Source organism: Leptodactylus fuscus, chromosome 3 (genome assembly GCF_031893055.1).
Source record: "Leptodactylus fuscus isolate aLepFus1 chromosome 3, aLepFus1.hap2, whole genome shotgun sequence".
Taxonomy (NCBI): Eukaryota; Metazoa; Chordata; class Amphibia; order Anura; family Leptodactylidae; genus Leptodactylus; species Leptodactylus fuscus.
The window spans coordinates 109,142,689-109,170,354 of NC_134267.1; the positions used below are offsets into that span (position 1 = coordinate 109,142,689).

At 39.1% G+C, this 27,666-nt stretch overlaps 1 protein-coding gene across 4 annotated transcripts in view; it reads right to left on the minus strand.

The window, feature by feature from the left end:
* Positions 1-258: 258 nt before the first annotated feature.
* SOBP (sine oculis binding protein homolog) overlaps positions 259-27,666 on the minus strand; it is a 134,946-nt gene continuing 107,538 nt past the window's right edge. For all 4 annotated transcript variants that reach the window (XM_075268132.1, XM_075268130.1, XM_075268131.1 and 1 more), the window contains 2 exons: positions 15,769-17,717; positions 259-2,202 (listed from right to left, as the gene is read on the minus strand). In XM_075268132.1, the coding sequence (XP_075124233.1) occupies positions 15,771-17,717 (1,947 nt within the window). In that variant the 3' untranslated portion in view covers positions 259-2,202; positions 15,769-15,770. The remainder of the gene's footprint in view (positions 2,203-15,768; positions 17,718-27,666) is intronic.

The window sequence follows — 27,666 nt, forward strand, 5'->3', positions numbered from 1 at the left end:
CGATCCAAACAAGCACGCACGCATTGAAATGAATGGAAGCACCTGGTACTTCCGCTTTGATGCCGGCCGGCCGCTTAACCCCCCGCGTGCCGGCTACGTCCATTCATTTCAATGCGTGCGTGCTGTTCGGATCGGCTGATCCGAACAGTACTCGCTCATCTCTAATAATAATAAATGAATAGTCATGATGAACTCTTAGTGCTGGTTTCTTTGTCTTTTGTATACCCTGTAGTATATAAATCATGAAATAACAACATCTTCAAAGTTTGCACAGAAATTTATAGGATAAAAAGAGATGTTCTAAAGAACAGTCCATAAAGATATCATTATCCTAATAATCCAACAAAACACAAACACTTCAGTTCACTTTCTTTCCACACACACGAGTTGCCTTCATCACAGTGGGAATGTTAATAACAATACAGAGTTTCTTGAAATTTACCAATGAATGACGTGTTGTATTTCAATTTTGGAAACATATGGATAGATTGGCCGTTCCCAACAGATTAAAAGTTACATTTCTGCAAACATGTAACATGACAAAAAAAAGGATTTGCCACTCCACAAATTCAGAATCGAGTCCATGTTAATAAATAAAGGGGGCATTTCCATAACAGTAGTTTAAACTGCTAAGTGATATTGTTTTTGTCGGTTTTCTCCATTTTTTTTTTTTTTTTTTTTTTACAAACAAAGCTATAGAAATACAGTATATACATAGTACTAACAGTACACATACACTAAAAAAGCTGCTATGCTCCAATCCGTACTGCACAGAATGCCTTTATATTGAACCCACAGAATTGTAAAAAATGCACGTCTACTTCAAATAGCAGGCACTGTGCAGGAAAGGTGAATGAGCAAATGCTTTATTTGATGTAGTAAACATATACACTGAATCACAATGTGATTTTATGAGATTTCTCCAAACTTGTATGAAAAAAATAAGGGGGATACGTTACATCAGTTCCACTCTTTCGTAAAGATAAGTGCTGGCACACGAGCTCTACGCTAGTGTCGTTTTGGACTCTTGGCTACATCTGTACAAGTGCACATAATTTTAGAAATGTGTCTTCTACCCTGTTATATCCTCACTCCAGTGACTGAGGACTGAATTGCACATTTTTCTTCATCAAGACAGGAGTAAGCAAACACGAAAACAGAATAGCAGGCAGGAAAAGGGGGGGTGGGAGGTTGTGGTTCCAAGAAAAGGGGTGTCTGGGGAAAAAAAATTCCACTTGGCCCCCATTCCATCATTGGCATGCCCATACTATTCCAATTATCATGAAAGGGCTGTGTGTATGTGGAGAGATTGTCTCGCTGGCTTCCTGGATCAGTGAAATCTAGGGAGGTTGAAATTTCATCCTGTATCTCTTATGACGCTCAGCAAATATCTCCTCCCTCCCTTGGCAGATTATTTTACACCCTGGGGGAATTTTGGTCTTTAGTACAACACTTTTGCTCTGTTCCCAATTGGGGTGCTGTTTAGGGGGAGTTTTCAAAGAAATGTGAGTAGAATAAACATTTACAGATCTCTTTTGCCATCTAGCCTGTACAAGAAACCACAATATCAACTATTCATGCTGCCTTCTACTGCACTCTGTAAGGATTAAAATCCATAAAGCCTAACACTGAAAATATGGCATTAGACATAAAGGTGGCCTTTGTTAAAATAAAAGTACAATATTAGCCATTAAAACTTTTTTTTCTTTAAATGTTTCAATTAAAAGTGCATCGTGGGTAAGAGAGAGATGGCTATGAAGTGTCGCTACTCCAATGCAAAACCTTTACCCTTTAACAGTTCCACAACCTATATAACAAAGTACAATTTTCATTGTAGCAGCAAACCATAAGTCTCTTAAGCAAAAGAAGAAGTCCGTATAATTCCAGTCATACGTTTCCCTCCAGGACAGATATGGAGGGGGTGAGAAATTCATTGGTCCACTTTCTTCTTTACAACAGCAACTGTAGGTGCAGGGGTAAGTGAAGTGGAAAGGAATGCTCAGCATCCTATGAGATATGGATGTCATGGCTTTTCTTGCATGTTGGCGTAATGAGTAGAGACAGAAGGAAGTTTGTATTCAGCAAAGGCAGTGGCAGGCAGACAAATGGAAATAAGAAGTGGACCAGCTGGTGTCATTCGGTGAAGTACGTAGACTGTGCTGCTCCAATTTTCCCATGCAAGATACCCTGTTAGCCAACATCCTATAGAGAAAAAAAAATAGTTAACATACTGCATACTGGTATGGGGAATATTATATCATTACATGGGATTAGAAAAGGTCTGCTTTCTTTCAGAAACAGTGTCATTCAGCTAACAGTGAGAGGCCACACTAAAAATATGCAGTGTATAGCCAAGTGTGCTGCGCTCAGGACATAGATGTCAAAATTTCACTTTCTCCGCCCATGTCTATGTTCATTTTGCCAACAAAAACTTTTATTTTTATGATTGTGACTTTGTTGGAAAACTCTCCTGAACTGAATAGAGTAGAATATGCTGCTGACGCTGGAATTACTTAAAGGGGTATTCCCACCTCACATACTCATCAGTCTTTACTGCTGTAAAATCTTCTTTCTTCCTGGTTTCTTGCATCATTTGGTGAGCGTGGTTTCACATGCAACCTGCCGTTTAGCTCTGCCCCCAAATTTGCATGTAGCTCCGCCCACCCATATTGGACTATGAAGTACAGGCAGCAGCAACTCCATTCTGTGTTACATACAGAGACTGCCTGTCTCTGCCATAATGAACACAATTGTATTAGCTAGCCTGATAACTAGGAGAACAGAAGAAATGAAAGCAGCTCCTCTCCCCTATCTGATAGCAGGAAGCTAGGTCACGTGGTGTAGACACAGGAATAGCTAGATACACAGGCTCGCTCCCCTGCACTTATCCCCTCCTCCCTCCCCCCTGAGAGCAGGCAGATACATCACTTGACTCATGAGCAGCTAAGTCAGGGCTGTGGCCACAAAGAATTGAATAAAGTAAGATAGTGGACAAACAAAGCAGTTTTGCTGAAGCATTGTATTTAGGAAAAGTCTTACATCCACATTAACAAGCTGTATAGATAGGATCCTTGTGATGGGACAACCCCTTTAATATTCTTATGTTCACACTGTATGGGCACTGTATGCTGCTATAGGATATAGGTAAACTGGTGGTTTTGTAAGGGTTAGTTCACATGGAGTTACATGAACTCCGCGTGTGAACATTCTGTCGTGGCTAGCATCTCGTCGCGGCATTCCGCTCTGGATTAGGCCCAAATGAATGGGCCTAATTGAGAGGGAGCCTCGCGCTGGTATCCGCGGCAAGAAAGGGCAGCTCGCTTCTTATTATCTCTACTAGTTAGTGGAAAAAAGAAGTGAGCGGCTCCCATTGAAGTCAATGGGAGCCATTTTTAGCAGCAGATTTTGAGGTGGAATCTGCGTCAAAATCTGCTGCCAAAAGACTCAGTGTGAATGAGCCCTAAGTGTGCCTATTCAATTCAAAAGAATAAAACATTTGCAATGGCAAAAAAATGCATTTATGCTAGATTCCTTTAGACATGAGCATACATCAGAAATATGAGCCAGTTCATGTCACTGTGATAAAGGCCCCTGAATAAGCGATAATAGCTGGGGGTGTAGTGCTAGGGTTATATAACTAGGGTGCCAGGTTATAACATCAGGGAGTACATGTACAGTATTACTATACTTCTTTTAGAGCTCCATCCAGTTTATTGATGCTGAAAGTATGACATCATGAGGGCTAAAGTTAACTCTGTGATTTACAAAAATGCAATGGTTTTGGAAATCGCAGCATGTCTGTTGTGGGTATTTTTCTGCAATGTGTGGATGGGATTAGCCAGAATCCCATCCACTTTGTAGGTACAGTAAAACACTGTGGTTTTTGCTGGTAAAATCATGGCATTTATACTACATGGGTCACCGGTTTTAAATAGGTTTTCCATTCTCAGGATTTCAGCTGCTCTTCTGCCTCCTCTCCTCACCACTTCTGGTTTTCAGTCCGGTAGCCTGCTTGTTGTAAACTTCACAGCTATCTCTGGATTTACATCCAGACATAATAGAGACCCTGATCAAAAAACTTTACTAGCTCAGTGATCAGCAACTGAGAACAATATGCAGCAATAGAGAGAATATAGGTGCTCGGAACAGGGATTGCATCATCAATCGACCACTAGAGCTAGAGTTAGAGAAGTGATCTGTAACCTAGGACATGAGCTGTAAACACTGAGAAGGTCTCTGACAAGCGGAGCGGATACAGAATGCAGTGTATGGAGTAAAACTCCTCAGTTAGCTTCAGCTACAAGTTTAAATATGATCCTGGAGATGGGAATACCCGTTTTCAGCTAAACATTGTGTCTGAAGAATAAGTAACATACAGTACTACCTTGCAAACAGATCCACAGTGTCCACCCTGGCCTTAAAGGGGTTATTCGGGATAAAATGATTATTTAACACTAAACTAAACACTTCCCCCTCATCCAACTTCTAAGTAACTTACTTTATCAATAATGTATATTTTCCCAAATCGCCAGGGCAGTCATGTGACCGGTAACGGAATGTCACCAATACCACCCCCCTCCAGCCCATCATACTTAGCTATCTGCATGTCCTGATCTTCTGGGTGTGAAATGTAACTTCCTTCACTACTGCCAGAACCTACATGGATAGAGCTGGAGTGCCGGCACGCCAATACTCTGGCTGTATTCCGCAGGTGCCGAAAGACAAAAAGAGGAGAAGGACAGAAGGATCTCACATGCCAAGAAAATTCGTACAGGAAGATAGGTAAGTATGATGGGGTGGAGGGGGTGGAACGAGTTAGTTAGTTATGTTGGGCTAGTAGTCCACGGGCAAAGGTAGGGAAACAGGGAGGGGTGTGAGAGAGGGAGGGGGAAGAGTGAGAATGAAGAGCAATGCATCATGGTAGTTGAAGGATAAAAGAGCAGGAAGCTACTCATGTAAACAAATGCAAAGGACACCAGGAGTTCCTAGAGAAACCCAGAAATCACTCAAAACATTGCTGAAGGTATTTGAGTGCACATATTGACTCATTAAAGGGATTCTACCACTAAAACACATTTTTTTCTAGTTACCACGTCGGAATAGCCTTTAAAAAGGCTATTCGTCTCTTACCTGTGGAAGTGCTCTCCGCCGCGCCGTTCGTTCAAAATACCGGTTTGTACCGGTATGCTAATTAGTTCTCTCGCAGCGATGGGGGCGTCCCCATCGCAGGAGCAGCGATGGGGGCATCCCCATTGCAGCTCGAAAACCGACTGCAGCGCCGCCTCTCTGGTCTTCGATGTCCTCCCCTTGCTTCTTCAGCATACTGTTGGACGCCTGCGCAGTACGCTCTGTTCGGCGAAGATTGCCGAACGTACTGCGCATGCGCGAAATTGCGGTCCCAGCCATAGTGCGGGCACGGCAATTTCGCGCATGCGCAATACGTTCGACAATCTTCGCCGAACAGAGCATACTGCGCAGGCGTCCGACAGACGCTGAAGAAGCAAGGGGAGGATACAGAAGACCAGAGAGGCGGCGCTGCGGTCGGTTTCCGAGCTGCAATGGGGACGCCCCCATCGCTGTGAGAGAACTAATTAGCATACCGGTACAAACCGATATTTTGAACGAACGGCGCGACGGAGAGCACTTCCACAGGTAAGAGATGAATAGCCTTTTTAAAGGCTATTCCGACGTGGTAACTAGAAAAAAATGTGTTTTAGTGGTAGAATCCCTTTAATAGCACTAACAGACCTTTAAAAAAAAAATAAAAAATTGCCAGAAAACCCCTTTAACTTGAATTCTAATTTCTCATAAACAAATCTCTCTTAAACAAATGTAATACCTTATTGTGACATGTTATTAAAGCCCCTAACAGGCTACAATTCTCAACTACTGGGTCACCACACATATAGAAGAGACATCTTTTTGTGAAATTCTTAGTTTTTTGGGAAAAAAAATTGAAAAATGGGACTCTCATGCCACACATCTCTTCATATGTTGAGCCAACAGGAAAGGTAAGAAAAGACACATCTGTAAATGTTGCAATAAAGCAAGATTGTTTATTCTGGTAGGTTGTGATGTAAAATACTGCTGGGGAAGACATAACTTCAATCATTTCAAGATCTTTTTCCTCACCGATCAGCAAAAACATTGTTTTGTGAGATGTTCTGATCAAAATAAGATTTGCATCTGCTATGGAAAATGAGTTAGCAATAATTTTGAATGATTATTATTCTGGAACAATACTATTCTTACTGGCATAGCTTCTTTAAATAGACATTAATTAAGTGTAATTGCTTCATTATCTGTATAGTTGGTGAGCAGAATGAGAGGATGCTGTGGTGTATAAATGGAGCTATTTCTGATACCAGCTTTGGTGAGGCTATGTACATGATTATAGAGAACCCTATACAAAAACATGGAAATTAGCCGTGACCAGTCTTATTCATATGCTAAAAAATATGTTTGAAGATCCATCTTTTTGGGTTTGGAATAAAGTAAATCTAAAGTGGAAGGTGATTATAGTAATGACGGTATTTACATATCAATACAGACATGCAAACTTGGTCATATCTTGGTTGGGTGTCAGACATTTGTGTTTTAGAATTTTCTATGTCATTAAGCATTGGATCATTTGTCTTTTATTGATCGTCTTCTCTTACATATGAAAGGGTTTAAAGCTAGAGGGTTTGTTCAAGACTTAGATACTGATGGTCTACCATCAGTATGGATGGTTATGTTATTAATATCAGTTTGTTGAGGTATAAGACTTAGCATTCACACTAGTTAGCTGCTGCTGGATCTGCACAGATCATAGAGTCAAAAGCAGGCAGATCCATATACTGTATAGTGGACGTACAACGTACATTCAAGTTATTGTGAGCTGAGCTGCTAATAGTGCAACATGACCAATATACAGTGTATGAAGCTATCTGCTCCAGCTCTACTGCAGCGCTGCATCCATGGTTGTCAGACCACCCCAAATCGAATATTGCTGAATTATCCTAAAGATAGATCATCAATATTTATGATTGGAACAGCTTATTTAAACCCATTTCTGTAGACAATCCATTCTCATTAGTTATTGCAGCTCATACTAAGATTCCATACTAGATTTTGATCTAATGAATTATAATAGCCATATTTGTATTAGTAATTATACTTGATAAGAAGTCATGTGATCAGAGGTAAGACAAGTGTAATGTAGTGCAATTATAAAGAATTTTATCATTGACGGAGGACATTTTGATCAGAAAACTGATCACTGATCAATTTGAAGATTTTATCAAAAAGTTCATAAATATGTCTTATCAATGAAGTGCTGAAACCACCATAGAACGGAACCATTATCCTACTTCTATTAAATCTCGTTGAATAGCTAAAATATTATAGAATTAAGCTCACTTTACTGACTATTGTTGTCCTCTTAAATTCGTTTTACGTTGCTCTATTAATGGGGTCACCAACCTCTGGCGCCTGTGCCAAGGTCAGCACTTCAGGGCTCTCTGTAATGCTTAAAATGCTGCTCTCCAGGAGAGCTCTCATGCACCATGTAAACACAGTCGGAGCGAAGGAGGCACTAAGAGGGAAAGCATGATGAGGTATGGCATACTAGTGTAAGGACTGGGATCTGGCCTAGTCAGAGATCAGCCACTGTCTCTGCAATTTGTTTTTATACCTTGAAGCAAGAGCAAAAATAAAATTATGATATAGCAGCTAAAGTAGACATTTGTTCAATCAATTGAACAAGGCTAATAGGATACGTACGGGTTTATATAACAAAAAAGACCGGGCTATGTGATGAACATCCCTCAGGCTTATTGTAGATAAGTCAGAATACTGTGTTCAAGCAAACATCATATACACCACAGGAGAATCAACTTTGTGCAAAAAAGTAATGGAAAAGGATCGCATGGAAATTGGTGGCAACTTCAAGAAGAGGTAAAAAAGAAACTTGACACAGTATTTTACTGTCCATATAGATGAATCATGGTTTATTATTCAAGCATTATTTCACACAACCTGTTGCCTCATGCTGGGCATTCACAGGGCATACTGTTTGCATTAATCTGGTATTTTTTTATTTTTTTTTTAAGAAAAAACGTAGAAATAACTAAAGCATCCACTGCTTTATTTAATATTTTTTTCATTAAAAAAACACATGTATTTTTCAAATAGTCCCCTAGATTCTAAAACAGATGGCAGACGACTGGACAACAGTCAACCTGTATAATGAATGACAATTGAGGAGTATTTCTAGTGTCACAGTGTGGTGGCCACTGATCAGAGTAGTGCCAGTACCACATGAGAAGTAGCTACTTGGGGTTGCAACAGCTATCACAGGAACGTTGTTCAGTCTGTAGGTTAGACACAAGCTGGGTTGGATAATGACCAGATTAATTAACTAGTTAGTTAGCCTACTACGAAGAAGTGCCACTCAATGGTTATGCTGTGGTGTGGACATCCCAGGACATGGTGTGGGTTCTCCTGACATGTGGGGCAGTTGGTCCAGGGTTCAGTGGGGCTGACATAGTTAGTTGGCCAAGTTTTGGGGCCTGTTTGAGCCATATTGGCACACTTGGGGAGCCAGTGGTGGAAAAGTTACTTGGGCCTGGTCAGACATGCAGCTATAGGTTGGAGCAAGTGGAGCCCAATGTATAAGATGTGCTTATGAGTGTTATCCCTTGTATCTTCTCAACAACATGGTCAAGAAAACTCAAGGAGAACGGGCAGTGAAAAAAAAAAAGAAAATTCCTCCCTGCAAGAACGCAACTAAAGAGAAGGTATTTCTGCAGAGTTAATCCAGCTGATGAACTATACTGTACCTTTTTAACTGTATAGTGTGATATATATATATATATATATATATATATATATATATATATATATATATATATATATATATATTGTTTCATGTACTATACCAATACTTTTTCTGTCTCTTATTAGTAATCCTTAAGTAAATTGTGTTATAATGAAGTGTAAACTAGGTTGCACACTAGTTTACTGAATACCCAGGACCTGTTCAGCACTGAGGAAACTAACATATACATAGTGGCACATTTTCATGTCACGGGTCCCTCCAAGCTGCAGTCACATTATGAACGAAGCAGAGAAGTTCAGATAGCCATCGGGTACCCAAGCTTAGACGGCCTTCAGGCCACTCAGTCACATAAAAGAACAGCAATGATATAAGTGAACCCTGCTGCGACCTACTACACCCTCTATACAATATGAGTAGTACACAAGTTTATTTACATTGCACCTAAATAGTGAAAACATTTTGCTGTCCATGTACACATAATACATCAGGACACAGGAACTTCTGTCCGCACAGGTTTCAGAAATATTTGAAGTTTTTTTGCATATAGTCTTGTTTGCCAAGTCTTGTTTGCATGGATCATTGCGTCTTGGTAGTTTTCTGCTAACATACTGTACAACTGTAATAAGTATAAAAGACAGTGTTTAGCTAAATATGAATGAATGATCTTTGCCGAGGAGGCCACATACTACAATTATTCTATTACATGCATAGTTAATGGCATGGAATTAAGTAAAACTATTTAAATGGTCTTTAAAAACCGCTTAATCTTTTTATGATGAAAGTTAAATAAAGGCTGACACGAGATAAAAATCTACTAAAATAGAATTAGTTATATTTGGATAATATGGTAATATTTTTTCAGAGCATTAATGTATTCGGCAGGCAGAATAAGGGCAGCCAGCTATAAACCGTCTAATCTAGCTTCTAATGTGTTTCTCTGAATTGTTGGCTTTAATTTTAGCAATGTCATCTGTGATTAGAGGCCAGATGGTTTACAGCATAGCATCTTCTTTATCTATAACTCATCAGCAACTCATTTCTACAGAAATTATTACTGAATTCAGTGAATGAGGTACGATGGTATTAGTGCTACTTGGCTACAATTCAGATGCGTTTTTATACGTGCTTGAAATATAAGTCAACAAACATTACGGGTGTGTTCATGATGTAAAATACATGTAGTAAAAAAAAAATCGGAGTATTTTGGTTGGAACCTGCAGCAGAAAGTAGAGGCAGAACAGTGGGTCACTGCGATGGTTACTGCCACAGGTCTCCATATGGAATAATGAAGTCTATGGTTCAGGCATTGAAACCACAGCATAATGGGGCGTGAAACTTCATGGGTGGTCACTGTCTCCCACTGAAAGTAATGGGAGACAGAGAAGTTTTTTCCACACTGATTCTAATGCGTTTTCAAATGCATATCAGATAGAGCATAAGGAAACGTTGTGTGAACTTCGCCTATCTGTTACATATGTGTCTAGAAATACTGCTAGCAATGTTGTCTAATCTTCGTAAAACCATGATCATGTAACTGTACAGAGAGCCTTGGTTCCTATCTCTCTTGTAGCTACTACTTAGAAAAAATTGTGTCTGACTGATAGGATCCCTTTAATATGACTGGACTGTGTAGTTCATAGTGCCACACAGACTATATGCCAAAATCACAGGAGTAACTTGAAGCTCCTGGTGCCAATGCAAAATCTGTCATTTAGAATAGTGGTGTATTTTATGTGGCAGAGGGACCATTGGAGGCTCCCTCAGGGTTCATGACCTGGTAGTCACTCCATAAACCCTAATCTAAGCTTATGCTTTTATCAACCCTGTTTAGCTCTTTATCACATCTATGGTCTGTAGGGAACAACACTATGAATGGCAAATCTGGAACATAATTCATTTTGTATAGTACAACAAAATATAAAGGAAATATAAAGGGGGCATTCAACTTAAGCATCTTCAGTGGAGATTTATGTTGTGACTCCTCTAAGCACAATGCCCCTTTTCCTTCTGACTCTGATATTCTGATCTCACATGACTTACTGTTTGTGAATCTCCAAACATTTGTTAACATACTTAAAGGGATTGTCCAGTTTCAGGCCAACATTGTTTGTATATTGAAAAGTTGTGCAATTTTCCAAAATACTTTCTATGTCAATTCTGCACGGGTTTCTAGATTTCTGCTTGCTTTCAGTGGATAAAAAACAGCCCATGGTCATGTGATATACAGTCTATGGTCATATGATATACAATCCATAGTCATGTAATATACAATCCATGCTCATGTGATATACAATCCATGGTCATGTGATATACAATCCATGGTCATGTGATATACAATCCATGGTCGTAATACACAATCCATGCTCATTTGATATACAATCCATGCTCATGTGATATACAATCCATGGTCATGTGATATACAATCCATGGTCATGTGATATACAATCCATGGTCATGTGATATACAATCCATGCTCATGTGATATACAATCCATGCTCATGTGATACATAATCCATGGTCATGTGATATACAATCCTTGGTCACGTGATATACAATCCAGGGTCACGTAATATACAATCCATGGTCATGTGATATACAATCCATGGTCATGTGATATACAATCCATGCTCATGTAATATACAATCCATGGTCATGTAATATACAATCCATGATCATGTGATATACAATCCATGGTCATGTGATATACAATCCATGGTCATGTGATATACAATCCATGGTCATGTAATACACAATCCATGCTCATGTGATATACAATCCATGCTCATGTGATATACAATCCATGCTCATGTGATACACAATCCATGGTCATGTGATATACAATCCTTGGTCATGTGATATACAATCCAGGGTCATGTAATATACAATCCATGGTCATGTGATATACAATCCATGGTCATGTGATATACAATCCATGCTCATGTAATATACAATCCATGATCATGTGATATACAATCCATGGTCATGTAATACACAATCCATGGTCATGTGATATACAATCCATGGTTATGTGATACACAATCCATGCTCATGTGATACACAATCCATGCTCATGTGATATACAATCCATGCTCATATGATACACAATCCATGCTCATGTGATATACAATCCATGCTCATGTGATATACAATCCATGGTCATGTAATATACAATCCATGATCATGTGATATACAATCCATGGTCATGTGATATACAATCCATGGTCATGTGATATACAATCCATGGTCATGTAATACACAATCCATGCTCATGTGATATACAATCCATGCTCATGTGATATACAATCCATGGTCATGTGATATACAATCCATGGTCGTAATACACAATCCATGCTCATTTGATATACAATCCATGCTCATGTGATATACAATCCATGGTCATGTGATATACAATCCATGGTCATGTGATATACAATCCATGGTCATGTGATATACAATCCATGCTCATGTGATATACAATCCATGCTCATGTGATACATAATCCATGGTCATGTGATATACAATCCTTGGTCACGTGATATACAATCCAGGGTCACGTAATATACAATCCATGGTCATGTGATATACAATCCATGGTCATGTGATATACAATCCATGCTCATGTAATATACAATCCATGGTCATGTAATATACAATCCATGATCATGTGATATACAATCCATGGTCATGTGATATACAATCCATGGTCATGTGATATACAATCCATGGTCATGTAATACACAATCCATGCTCATGTGATATACAATCCATGCTCATGTGATATACAATCCATGCTCATGTGATACACAATCCATGGTCATGTGATATACAATCCTTGGTCATGTGATATACAATCCAGGGTCATGTAATATACAATCCATGGTCATGTGATATACAATCCATGGTCATGTGATATACAATCCATGCTCATGTAATATACAATCCATGATCATGTGATATACAATCCATGGTCATGTAATACACAATCCATGGTCATGTGATATACAATCCATGGTTATGTGATACACAATCCATGCTCATGTGATACACAATCCATGCTCATGTGATATACAATCCATGCTCATATGATACACAATCCATGCTCATGTGATATACAATCCATGCTCATGTGATATACAATCCATGGTCATGTAATATACAATCCATGATCATGTGATATACAATCCATGGTCATGTGATATACAATCCATGGTCATGTGATATACAATCCATGGTCATGTAATACACAATCCATGCTCATGTGATATACAATCCATGCTCATGTGATATACAATCCATGCTCATGTGATACACAATCCATGGTCATGTGATATACAATCCTTGGTCATGTGATATACAATCCAGGGTCATGTAATATACAATCCATGGTCATGTGATATACAATCCATGGTCATGTGATATACAATCCATGCTCATGTAATATACAATCCATGATCATGTGATATACAATCCATGGTCATGTAATACACAATCCATGGTCATGTGATATACAATCCATGGTTATGTGATACACAATCCATGCTCATGTGATACACAATCCATGCTCATGTGATATACAATCCATGCTCATATGATACACAATCCATGCTCATGTGATATACAATCCATGCTCATGTGATATACAATCCATGCTCATGTGATACACAATCCATGGTCATGTGATATACAATCCTTGGTCACGTGATATACAATCCAGGGTCATGTCATATACAATCCATGGTCATGTGATATACAATCCATGCTCGTGTGATGAGCACACAGCTCGTTACACAGTAGACATAGCATACTAATCAGACATCTGCCTGGTAATTTTTTTCTTAAAAAACAATCATATTTGTCTCTCAATATTGGTCTGAAAGTGAGCAATACCTTTAAGTAAAAATAGTATATATTCACTGAAAACATAGCTTTATAGCCAGTCACTCTTAATAAGGGAAAGCCCATCCAAGACTGTATATAATTCATTTTGTTTTACAGTACAGTACAGTTCTTTTTAATTTGTGAGGGGTTTCTATCTTGTAAAACTTTTTTTTTGTCAATGACTATAAATATAAGGTATGATTTTGTAAAGTACAACTCCATGGTGTAGTCCTAGATGCTGATGTAGAATCAATATTCCCCTGTAGAATATAAATTGTCACTATAGTGAACTTGGAAAATATAATCCAAATGCTACATGTGTACGGCGCATGGCGCTAACATTTCATGTTTCTGCACGTGTTCTTTTATATGTGTTATAAAACACACTATTTCCTAATATTCCATCTAAAGTAAAAGCTATTACTGAAGCATCTACTTAATGTGTAAGACACTGTGGAACAGACACTTATGTAATATACCATAGAAAACAATATAAATCCCATAAGTTCCACAGTGAACCACATAAAGATCCACACTACTGAGTAAATGTCTATTACAGAGGTTTTAAAAGGATGACGTGTACTTCATCCAATCTACAACCGGTCACAAGATGGCAGCACAGCATAAAGGTCTTTAGGCACAAGATCATTTTTATTTAGCTTTTTTTTAATGTCTTTTTTAAGTAAAATGTCATTAAACCTTGCTAAATGAATTAATATAATATATAAAGATATAACTTTTACACAATATAGCTTTGGCGCAGTTTTTAACCAGTGGTAGGACTAGAGTATGATGTGTTTATACTAGCATCAATACCAAAAAATTCTTAGTGTTTAGATGAACAGCAGTTCCATTCATAGCCTACCTTCCAAAAGGTGGCGCTAGTAGTAAGTTCCTTTTTTCCAGCAATGAGGTCTTATTTGCATATTCCTTATCCAAAATACTTAGCATGGCATGCATGATCTAATAAATCCCTGTGCTGTCTCTCCCTAATGAGACACATTACCCTTAGATGATATTCAGACATGAATGAAACTGCCATCCGTGCATAAACCGCATCACACTACATCCCTACATGTTTCAGACTTTCAGTTGTACAGATCAATGTTCAGTGTTTCTTCAATCAGAAATCAGAAATTTCCTTCAGAGAATGCTTATTCATGGCTGTAGTAAGAATCTATTATTTAATATAGTGGCCACATGCTGTCACTGAAGTTCGGCCCTCATTGAAGTCAGTGGGAGCTGAGCAGCAGTGATGGCGCCCGGCCGCTATGTAGGGGAAGAAGCTTTCTGCTTCTGCCCCTGTATTGTGTATTTTATAGGGCAGGCTCTGGAAGTAGCTTCATTCAGCTGATTCGTCTGGGGCCGGCTTTAAATAAAAGTCAATTAATATTAATTAATTAATTTTATAATTTCCATTACACCCTTAGACAACAGGGATAGGTATTTTGTCACCAGAAGCTAGTTCAGAATATGTGAATGGTTCATTGCGGGACTATTCATCCTTCTTTTAACTTGATTTAGTTGATTAAATAAGTTTTATTCAGCTTTATGTTTGACATTTTTCACTCATTAATCCATTTCTGTTTGCCCCTGTTTTTGATAGTCACTACGTGGTGGTTTACAGCTGGTGGCAGGGCCGCCGATAGGCCAGTACTACTGCTACTGGCGTCAGGGGCCCGGCCAAATTTAAAAATGGGGGGGGGGGGCCGGTTTTGGCCCGCCACCATGTGCCACCGGCAGCAGTCACTGTATGTCCTGTTTCAACTCAGATCTGCGTCCAGACGCAGATCTGAGTTGAACACATACGCGGCTGAAGCAAGGAGCTGACCTGTGTCAGCTCCTCGCTTCGCCGCTGCCGCCTCTCTCAGTGACACATATGCGGCAGTTTTTACTGAAATAATAAATGCAATGATAAAGACTATTAACTAGAAATAATATGGGCACAGAATGGTGTAGTAATACATTTTGTCTTCTTGTTTTTCTGACGTGAATTCTGTTCCATCCTTAAAAGCAATAATCATCAAATCTTGAGTCAACAAAATTCTATAAATAACATTTTCACAAACCTTTATTTGTTTTGATTTCGAATACGGAGACACCTCCTTTTCAGTGGTGGCTCCAAATCTTCTGTCCCTGTGGTGAGAACTGGAGATGAGATTATACAAGGTGATATTGCAGTCTTTTCTGCTGGTTTTGGCACAGGCTGGATAACACAGCCTGTTTTAGGCAACATCCTCAAAGCATAAGCATGGTCCTCATCTGCAGGGTTGTTTAGATTAGGATCTTGCTTGTCCCCTGCTGTCAGAGACTCTTCCACAAGACTCTTCTTGCCGACTTCGAGCTCCGAATGACAATTTGAAGCACAGTTATTTTCTTTAACAGATTCCAACTCACTGACTACTGGCTCCTTTTCTAATGTCTTTTTCTGCTCGTGTGATTTGTCAGAGTTTTTACTGCCCTCTGTGTTCTTTGTACCATTTACAATTACATTGCAAACTGCTGCACTGCTTTCATGCCCTGGGGTACTTGGAGCCCGGGAGTTTGAACCAGAAAAATTAGAGTCATTGGATGGATACAACTTTGTTTCCGCTGGGTTTCCACCATCCATACAGTCATTACAGTTGGTTCTATCTGAGTTACTAAAAGCTAAGTTTACAACACTGATGGGTTCAGATTCAAGTTTTAACTGAGTGTTAACAGCTTTATGAATCACATTATGGAGTCTAGACCTGTGTGCCACTGTTAAATCTATGACCCCATCCTGTGGCACCTGAAGTGTATTAGGGATGCTAGGTTTACTGTTTTCAGGGCTTACTGTCCTCAAAGTCAAATCCACTATTTCGGTTTTTAAATGTTCTTGAACATCTGAAGCCAGATGAGAAGAGAGCCCTGAACCACCAGGTGAATTGTCCGAAGGTTTTACAGACCTTTGTTTGGAATCCCTCGAAAGCAAAGAGTTTTCCTTTGGCTTTGCTCCTGGGCCATCACTTGATGAACTTGGAATGATGTTTTCTCCATTACTGGAGAAGTCGTTTGGGGGCTTGGAATCCATCGTATGAGGAATAGGTATGGGAATAGGTATTGGAACAGGTAAGGGTACAATAACTGGGTATGGCACTAAAAGGGTAGGAGGTGGCACTAATGGAGCAAGAGATGGTAAACCAAAATTTACCATCTGCGGTATGTGCATAGGACCATTTGGCATCATACCCATAGGAGGAAAAGGAAGACTAGGTATAGGACCTCCAGGTGGATGTGGTGGCATCAAACCTGCTGGATTGCCTGGCATTGTAGGTGTCGTTGGTGGGTGAATGTGAGGTGATAACATTGGTCTATGCATAGGACTTGATGTAGGTCCCATTACTCTAGGACCACCTGGTGGTGGACCCATACCAGGAATTATTTGATTGGGCAAAGGACTGTTAGGATTTGAGCCATGAGGGCCCCTTAAAAATGGTGGGCGTATCTGTTGTATAATTTGTTGTTCCATGAATATGGGCAGAGGAACTGGTCCTCTATTTGTCATAATCATCGGAGGACTCCTGGGTGGCACACCCATAGGAGGCACAATGCTGGCAGGTGGTGGGACAGGAACTGGTGCTATATTCGGGCTTTCATTCAAAGGAATGGATTTGGGAACCGGTGTGGGGATTTTAGTAACTGAGCTGTTGGCAATTTCAGAAGGGGAGGCAGTGGTTGAGGCTGATGATCCAGGACCTTGCATTTGGCCAGCTGCAGACGCTGGGGAAGGAATCTTTCTTCGAGCATCTGTCAGCGGTATATTCCAGGAATCTGGAGTTAGCAGCTGTACCCCCGTGCCTTCTGCTTTATTGTCAACCGGAGGATGTAATGTGTTGCACAGTCCAGCTGGAAGGTTGGCTTGTGTTTCTTTGTAAAAAATGTCCATTTTGTACTGATTGAGACACTTTGCACTGCAGAATTGAAGCCTTCTTTCTCCATCTCCAAAGTCCAGGTATTCTTTTGTATGCCGTATGTGCTTACACCAATCACATACCTAAAATAAAGTAAAAGAGTCAGTAATGTGAGAAGGAACAACAATAGCATACGACAACTACTGCTATCAGTTCAATACAGTTTAACTTGTTTCTTTTTCCTAATGTCATATACTATACAGACATTTCCTAACGCTCCACTCATCTCAGGCTTTTCAATGCTTAATGCTTATATTATATATTCCTAAGGAATAAAATAAAATTCTGTATTTATGTATTTTCTTTTACATAACACATTTACATTTATGCTACTACAAAGCTAACATGATTTTGCTCTGTGCACAGTAGGTTGTAAATTACCTATAACCATGGTGATAAACTGTGGAGTCCAACCGTTGTCTCCACAGATATTAATATTAGTAAGGAAGATGAATCATACATGTCAAATCTGTCAACAATACATAACATTCAGGTGAGTTCACACAAATCCTAATGCTCCTAATTTTATATAGCCAGAAAGATACTGTAGACGGAATATGCGTATCAGTTTTGAAAGTATATTTTTGCTCCATAGAAACTAGGAACGAGAGAGAGTCCATGCTGAGGACCACAGTTTAAACAGATACCATGCTGGAGACCAGGAACGAGAGGCGAATCCATGCCATGACCAAGAATTATGGGGCCATCTTGATCTAGGAAATGTATAGATCACCATGGGACTAAAAAAGAGTTGGGCCCCCTATGGTTACATATGTGTGTTAGGCTGGATTGTTTACAGTACTAATGCTATTTTATTAGTCCTAGGCACGATTTTGTGAAATATACTGATGTGGGGTACTTTGCTGCTGACCCCATTAGACACTTTAACCTGTATTTTGTATAGATTTTTCTTTGAGAGTAATACCTCTGTTAGATCACGTTTCTGTGCAAAATAGGGTGGTTGGATCAAAGAGGTTTTGACACACTGCATAGTATTCACTGTTAACCTTACCAGGTAAGACAAGGTAGTCGCTTGTTTTTCAAACAACATTCCAGCACCAAAAGCCATTGCCTATTATCCATCCCACAACCACTCTAGAACCACAATCTTTAAGATTCCTGTTCACTGCTTCTGTGAAATTATTGTGATTTCATTAACACATTAATTTCTCAACACCATCCGTTCTCACAGATGGCTAAGACTTGATCTACAATTCAAATACAACTCTTGTTTGCACTAATGCTTTTCCTTCGTATGGCATTTTGAACAAGAATTAATATGGGTTCTCTTGCCATTGCTATAAACAGATAAACAGATGTCAGCAGTTCTCCTGATGCCTTCATTTTGGATAGGATAGAAGAAATGTATCATTTACCCATCCATGATGTTTGTGCAGTTTCAATTATTCATAAATTAACACATTGCCAAATATGTTTGAATTTTGAGAGAAATAATGCAAACTTTGACTGGTCACAAATATAACTACATTAAGCAATATTTAGGCTGCTTATATGTTATTACACTTCATTAAGGATGCTACCTTTTATGATAATAGTCATTAATAGCAAACCAACATCCGATCCCTTATTCCTGTCATGTGTGACAGTCCAATTAACTCAATCTCTAAGCAGCCAGGGACTTAATTTACTTTACTTATTGCAATTTGGAAGTGCATTGGGAAGTCAATGGAAGAGTACAGAGCAGCAGCATATATCACGTTGCATTTTATAAGCTGTTAAACATCTATAGCAGTAATACATGAATGTCTAAAATGAGTGAAAAAGTTACTTTTGTAGAAACACATTGGATTTAGCAATAAAAAAGCCAATGATTTGGACAGCAGAATGCAGGTACTAAGTGCAGAATCTTTTAATTTTCTACTGGAGAAGTTGTGTGGACTTTGTACCAAGTAGATAACTGTGAGCTAAGTAGCATCCAAAATTGTACATGGATTATGGGGTCATAGTCCAAAATTTCTTACACTGTATTTCCTACATCAGTGTTTTTACATGAGATGCTTTTCTAATATATACAGTACTGTATTCACCTGAATCAGAAAAGCATTGTCATTGACAGCTGACTATTCATTCTATTATCTTGTATGTTAAAATCTGTCAGCACAGCTCCGGTGATTCACATTCTGGGTGTTGCAGTATTTCATCTATTGTAGAGATACTAAAATCTACATAGATTTGGGATCACTGTGATATTGCAGAATATAATGAACATGTCACTTTTACTGCACATTGCACGCTAACAGCAACACCCGTAAGAAAGTGGCTCAAATGCAGTTTTCCTCCAATTGCACCCTATGCAGAATCTTTTTTTCCGGCTTCCTAATATGTTGGATGGAATGTTAAACAATACTAAAAATGTAACACAATGTCCCAAATTTTGATGCAATCAGTTTGTTGGAAACTAAGCCAACTAATAGGTGTTGTAGTATGTCACTAGACAGATGAGCCAAATTTATCATTGAACATTTGACCCTCTAAGACTGTCTAGTTTGTACCAGCAACTTCAAATCATTGTATTTTTTCAATAGGTGTCACTCCATTGATTCCAGTGCAATTGGAATTGTTACTCTAGCTTAATTAGCATATTGCGTGCTGAAACTAAGGTCACTGGTGGCTCAGAAATGGTGGAGACTAGAGAAAAAAATCCCGCTGTGTCAAAATCAGTAGCGCTTATTGAGTGATACAAACTGTTGGAGTTGATGGTGGTGCAAAGTTCTCTTTAAATAAAGTACTTAAAGTTGTCTTCCAAAAAATGTAAAATTAGGACGGGGAGTCGAAAAAAAAATATATATATATTCTTACCTGTCCCTGGCACTCCAGTGCCTCCCGGCAAGGTCTGGTCCTGCCTCTCCAGTGTTTTCTTCCAGCAGAAGTTCTGCTGCATGTGACCACTGAGGCCAATCAGCAGTCTAAGGAACCCGGGACGTCACAGACAGCGAGGACTTCCACCGCAAAAATCATTGAAACGACAGGACCAGGTTGGGAAGCAATGGACAGGTGACTATGTATTTTTGGGGAGTTTTTTCACCTCCACCGGCCTAATTTAATAAAAAAGTTTTATCCTGGACAAACTCTTTAAGTACTTATCTTGGTAACATTCGCTGCAGGTACCGCTGATTATTTTCAACTACATAGACTGCATGTGACACCAATATCACACAGAGATACATTCACACATAAAAATCTTGTAAATTAATTTGCCCTGTGCCATACACTAAAATGACTGGTACCTAATAGTGCAGTAGATCCAATGGTTTAGACATGTAAATATACAGTATAACCATTTGAACTATCACATAACTTGAAGAAAGGTTCTAAGGGGAACTGAGCAACTACTATAAAACTAATACAATAGGTTAAACTCTAGAAGCATCAAATTGTTCCATGTCAGACAATATAAGATGGTGGTCACTCCAATGGGATGTGGTAATATAACAACACCACACATACTGGAGTGTGCTACACAGTCAGGATTGGTATTTGATAAAACTATGCTCAGCTATTTGTTTCACTGTAAGATGCAGCATGATAAAAAAAAAGAAAGTTAAATTAGTCTCATTGTGGGGCCTGCTATTTATATTTCCATGGCACTTTGCCCGACTACTACTTAAAAGCTGAATGGATGTGAGCTCATTCAACTTCTTTCCTGTGAAACATTGTACTCCAGTAAACCACATAAAAGACATGGCATCAGCAGAAATATTAGTCTCTTTTGATAGAGTAAAACTTAAGCCAGGTCTCTGGGATCTGATAACTTGGTCAGTAAGTGTTTCATTTGGCATTCCTACACAAGAGAAAAATGGTTTACATATACAGCACTTTGAACAATTGTACTTGTGTTGTACAGATGATTGTAAGTGGTTTATATTTCTCTAAATGTATCTTAAGGCTAAGGCCCCACATTGCAGAAATGCAGTATTTTGGATTACTACGGAAACACGGCAGAAAAAAAAATGCTTCTTTTTACAGTATGAGCAAAGTGAATGAGGTTTCACTAATCTCATCTACACATTGTGGAAAAGCTGTGTTTCCAATACCTTGTGCATTTTTGAAAAACGCGGTACGGCAATTTTAGCTGTTATATTTAACATAAAAGAAAAAATTCCTAGAATAATATACAATGCATTTACAGAGCTTTTTTTTAGCTGTGCTTCGCTGCGTGGGGCCTTAGCTGAAAAAAGCTTTAGGTGCGTTTCTTCTGCCAGGGTATCACTCTTTGCTCTATATACATGCCCCCAATCTCTGCCCCTCAGTGCTTGAGTGACATCTCCCACTTTGATAGTCAGGGGTGGTTATCTGGATGTGACAGCGAAGGCCCAGCAGGTGAGGAAACGCCCTTAAAGCCCTTTCAGCTAATATGAATAAGAATAAAACACTCATTTTTATAAAAATGGAGCTGCAGTGCGGAAGAAGACAACTTTGGAAAGTCTAGAAGCAGCACCACAAGTTGCTGTCATTATTTTGATAGCTATTGTTGTGCTGACAGACTTCCTTTAAGGACCTTTTTAACTTTTGTGTTAATTCACAACTCTAAACTACTCTTAACATAATTCAGTCCAGAGCTGGACTGGTAGATCAAAGTAGCATAGGCTCCTGTGGCAAATAAGGGTTGTGACACGGTAATGCACTGCGCATGTACACAAGCTGAATTGGAGCCGCTCACTAACTTCTATTTTTAAAGAGTAAATTCATAATTACACATGGAATAAATGATTGCAGTAAATTTAGCTTCAGTGATTCATTGACTTTTCAGTGGCTGTTGTTTTATCACACAGCAGAACATTATCGGGCTTAAAGGGGTTGTCCTGGCAAAAATGTTATATTTTAAATAGGATAGGGGAGGCGACAAAAAATCAAAAAAATCATACTCACCTTTCCCCAGTGGTCCACTGCCTCCCAGTGCGGTCCCTGACGGTCCATTGTTGTCTTCCGGCAGAAATCCCCGCCACACATGAGCCTCAGTGAAAGGCACGTGACTTGTGACGTCCCAGGGTCTCTTCCTGATGCCACTGATTGGCCTCAGCAGTAATAATAAGGCCAATCAATGGCTCCAGTGGAAGTGATTTATGAATCAGGACATCACAGCCGGCCGGGAGTTTCACTTTGAAAAGCCTGCCCAGCGCTAGGAGGACACCAGCGCATCGGGGACAGGTGAGTATGATTTATTTTTTATTTGCTTCACCTCCCCTGGCCTATTTTAAAAATATTTTTTGTGCCTGAACAACTTCTTTAAGTTGGCTATATCTGTATTACAATGTATTAATGATATAACATGTGTGCACAGAGAGATGCAACAGAATTAACCTGAACAGCAAAAAAGTAATGAAAAGTCATAGAAAAATGTTGTTTCAATGGCTTATCATTGGTTTGGTTTGTATTCTGTGATAAGATATCACGTTGTGTCAGTTTAACCCATTGCAGAAGTTTGGGTTACCTCTGCTACATCTTGTAGTATAGTATAAAGATAACGTAGACATACGCATGTTCTCTATATATTGATATTGAGCTATCAGTATCATTTCCTATAGTGACCCCAAAGTTCTTTAGTTTTGCACTGTTTGTGTCCCTCTGAAATTGTGCCATCACTAAAGTGTATTTCCCGCTGTCGTGACAAACATATGATTAGCTTCACTTTTTCTACACTCATTTGCCATAGATAAAGCAAAGCACAGATAGCAGGTAAAGACTGCTAAAAAGATGATGAGAAATTGTGTCACTAAAATGGGATTATTTTGCTTGGGTAATCCTAGCTCCATGCTTTTTTTGTTGTCCACTGATTTCTGTCCTCGTGCACTGGCAGGGTATTTTTCTTGGTGGATACAGCCGGGAGAACGTAACCACAAAAAATAATCTTCATAGTATTTTGTAATATTTGTCCTTACATGTCATTTTTCTTACACTTGTACCTTTAATGCACTGTATTTCAACATGAAATCAGACAAGTACATTTCAACAGAATTATACATTACAGTGGGAAAATCAATGTTTTTGTTCTGTTATACAGCTGACACAGATATAATTGCATTAATGACCAAAAATGTGTTGGGGGCAAGTTCTGGTTTTAGCTGATATTGACTTCTTGCCTTAGGCATAGCTTACAGTCACTACCACTAGAAGAGGGACAGGTAGCTGCAAAAATTACCAAAGAACTCTACTTTCTGGAGTTACATAAAGCAGGATAAAAAATATCACGGCTCTTTGTGGTAAATTAACAATGTTTTGTTGTTACTATTATTAATAGTAATAAGAATAACAACAATGTTAATGATGTGATGTGAATTAATAAAAGTCATAACACTGCTATGCACCAAACTATATCCCTTTTGTATGTAGTATATGTATTATATTTCTCTCTACTATCATAATTCTTCAGATTCCTAGCTAAGTGCTGCTTTCACATCTGCGCCAGTGTGTCTATTGTTCTGATCAGAACAACGGATAAACCAACTGCTACAATAGCGGACACCAACGGTGGACATCAGACCTCATTGACTATAATGGGATCCATCAAGTGTATGTTCTTTCAATCTGAAGATGAACGCTCAGCACTAATTCATCTGGCAATTTTCAACAGTCACTGCAGCAGATTCTTCAAACAGAAACTCTGGCGCAGATGTGAACCCATCCTAAGGATACTTTCACATATAGGATTTCAGGGCAGACTCCACCCTTGAATCCGCTGCACATTCTAGCCAAAATCACAGCAAGATGCAGAAAAAAAACATCATCCTCTTTCATTTTGCCACGGATTAAGCGGCTTGTGAGTCCCTGATGATTAGTCTTATTCATCTGGCTGGAGGGATTCTTTCACTTGATACGAAACTATAGCTAGTCAAGACTCTTGTGCCCAAGTTACTAGCACATATTCAGAAGTACACTAAAACTACGTGCTTATGGGCAGGTGACACCTGCGAGGTATAGAAGTTAATGGAGTAACACATTTGCAATGACCATATCATTCATCATCACATCCAAGATTAGTTTCATTTTTTCAGGCAACTGAATGCTTAACACCAAAACTAAAAGTTCATGGGTCCTAGTGCAAAAGCCCAGCTTGTCTGTGTACCAGCTTCCCGTAATTCCTATCCCATATCAGTGTCCCTGCACAGCAATCATGATCACTTTTCTGACACTGCCACCCTCATAGAATTCCTCCCTGACAATATGCTGAACAAATATTACTTTTGTCATTATAAGTATAATGTTCTCCTTGTATCATAAAAGGAAATCAGAAAGGAGATCAAAGAAGCGTAATCAGTCTTAGCATCCCATGCACATGGCCAAGTGTGCTTCCGATGTGGGACCAAGTTTTCAGCCAAATGTTTTCGGAGTGTCACCCGAGTACATTCCATTATGCATTTACGTCTATGGGGGCTTCCATTACATTTTGCTCTGATGACATGGAGCAGAATAGAACCTGCCTTATAATCATCTGTGTCATCAGAACGGAATGTTTAGGAAACCCCAATAGCCATGAATGCATCACAGAATGCACTTGGATGTCACTCTGCCACAAACGTGGCCCCACATTGGAAGCACACTTAGTCGTGTGCATGGGGCCTAAATGTTGTGAGGGAGACCTCATCTGGTTTATGGGCATGGTAGTAACTATCACCAAGGTAAACCTATAATTATGCCAATTCTTATAGGCCACCCTAAGATTTCTAGTCTTGGGTGTGATTGCACCCCCTCAAGTTACACTGCTGCTTAAAACTGTTAGTATCAGATGCTGGGTACAAACCATGTGAAAAATGGATGTTTAACAAATGTTTTCTTAACTTCTGTTCTACATCCATTTTTAGGATGTGTTTTTAACAGTCTATTTTAATGGACTGTTAAAATATTTCACATGTAATATTTTTCTCCCTTTTCACGAATGGACAGACTAACACAAGTCAATTGGTCCTTCTTTATTGTCTGTCAAAACGGATTTGCATCTGTTTGAAGGCTCTTAAAAATGGATGAGTGGGTTGAATAAAAAAATAGATCAATAGGTTAGAAGGTTAAAAACAGACAACAAAGTAATACAAAACTGACATTAGAAACATACAGCAAAAAAAAAGTGATGAAAAATAATTGACAGGCTGATGAAAAATGGATGTTAAAAACTGACAGTTTCATCCGTTTTAAGGGGGCATTCACACGGAGTAAAGTGGCGCTGATACTGCCTTGATAACTCACGACAGAATCAGCACTGATAAAAAGCCTCTCATTGAGTTCAATGGGTTCCGTCTTCCACGCGAAACACATTGAAATCAATGGGAGGCTTTTTAACACATTGATTTCAATCTGCTCCGCGCAGAAGACGGAACCCAATGAACTCGATAGGAGTCTTTGTGTCAGCACTGATTCTGCTGCAAGTTATCATGGCAGAATCAGCACCACTTTACTCCGTGTGAATTCACCCTTAGGGAGGGTTCACAAGGTGTAACGTGCCGCGTGATGTGGCATGTCTACGCCGCAGGAGCTTTTACAGGCCGTACACGCACCCATCAATTTCAATGGGAGCGGGGATCGTATGCGCCGCGCTATTTTGCGGCCGTGATTTTGCCCATGCTTTTAATTCATGTCTGGCTGGTTGCAGCACAGTCATCTGCAACTAGCCTTAGACCTCCACACAGCAGTCAGTGTATAAACTAAAGCAGATATGATATGGAAACCAGACAAACAATTATGTGATATGGAAGGAATCGTACATGAAGTGAATGGTAAGTCATGCGACTGTTTTCTTATATTCCACAATCTTCAAATATTTTTCCACAATCTTCAAATATTTCTGCATTCATTTATTAACATTCTGTTTTTTAGGGGACATTGCATGGAAATTCAGTAAATATCAGCTGAATTGGTTTAAAAGGAGGTAATAATGGTGCAAACCTAAATATGTGTCTCTAAGTATTCCGCTGCATATATGTCATGATGTCAAGACACATTTCCTATTGGTAATTGCTAAAGAGTAGTATGTGCTTTCCAAGAAGCAGATCACTGCAGGTGCGTTTTACAATGCAAGAGTCCTCTGAGACAGACAAGACACTTCCTCAATACATAGCGTTATGAGTAATTACACACAGATATAATTGATTCATTACACAAAAAGACAGACAGATGTAGGCCCATTGCATTGCTGTTCATTAATGTAAATGATCTTTTCTTCTTTTAATATGTTAAGTATTCTTCAGGAGGGTAATTAGAAGTGTTTAGAAATTAATTAGATAGAACGCGACACCTATCTGGAGAAGATTTTCTTCAAGAAATTCCAAAAAGAAGATCTGACACAGAAGGGAGATTTATTAAGGCTAAGGCCCCACATAGTAAGCGGAAGCCGAAAATGCTGCAGAAAAGATTGTAGCAGTAACGCACTGTTTTTTTCCACAGCGTTTTTCAAAGAAAGTCAGCCTAGTTTTTCTCTGCGGACTTTCTGCTTCTATTCTACCTATATGGAAACTGCCAGCATTTCCGTGTGTATAATTGACACACTCAAATTTTTGAAATTGCAGCATGTCCGCTGCAAATTTTTTTCTGCAAGGTGTGGAAGGGATTAGCCAGAATCCCATCCATTTTTCAGGTACTGTAGAATGCAGCATTTTAGCGACGCAGTGCCCCGGCCTAAGACTAGCTGTCCAAATGCCAAGCTGAATCTGAAGTTGGCTGGAGTAAAATGAAGCAAATTTATTTAAAGGCACACACCCCAATATAAATTTGTTGCTTCTTGGTCAACGCATAAAATAAGAATTACAAGTACCATAAGCAGGCACAGATGTTTATAGCAATATGCACCATTTTCTTTCTGTAAATTTATTTATTTATTTTTTTTCAGGATGAAGAAGACCAATACTACTCCAATAAATCCAACTAACTTTTCAAGATTACTTAGTGTTGACTATAATTTGTTAAAACATTTCATAAGTTCAACCATAGTCCGTGAGAATATGCAAAATGTGTGTTAAATTTTGTAAAGCTAACTACTATGGGAATTTGATATCAAGCTGAGGTATGACTTGAAACAGCAGCATG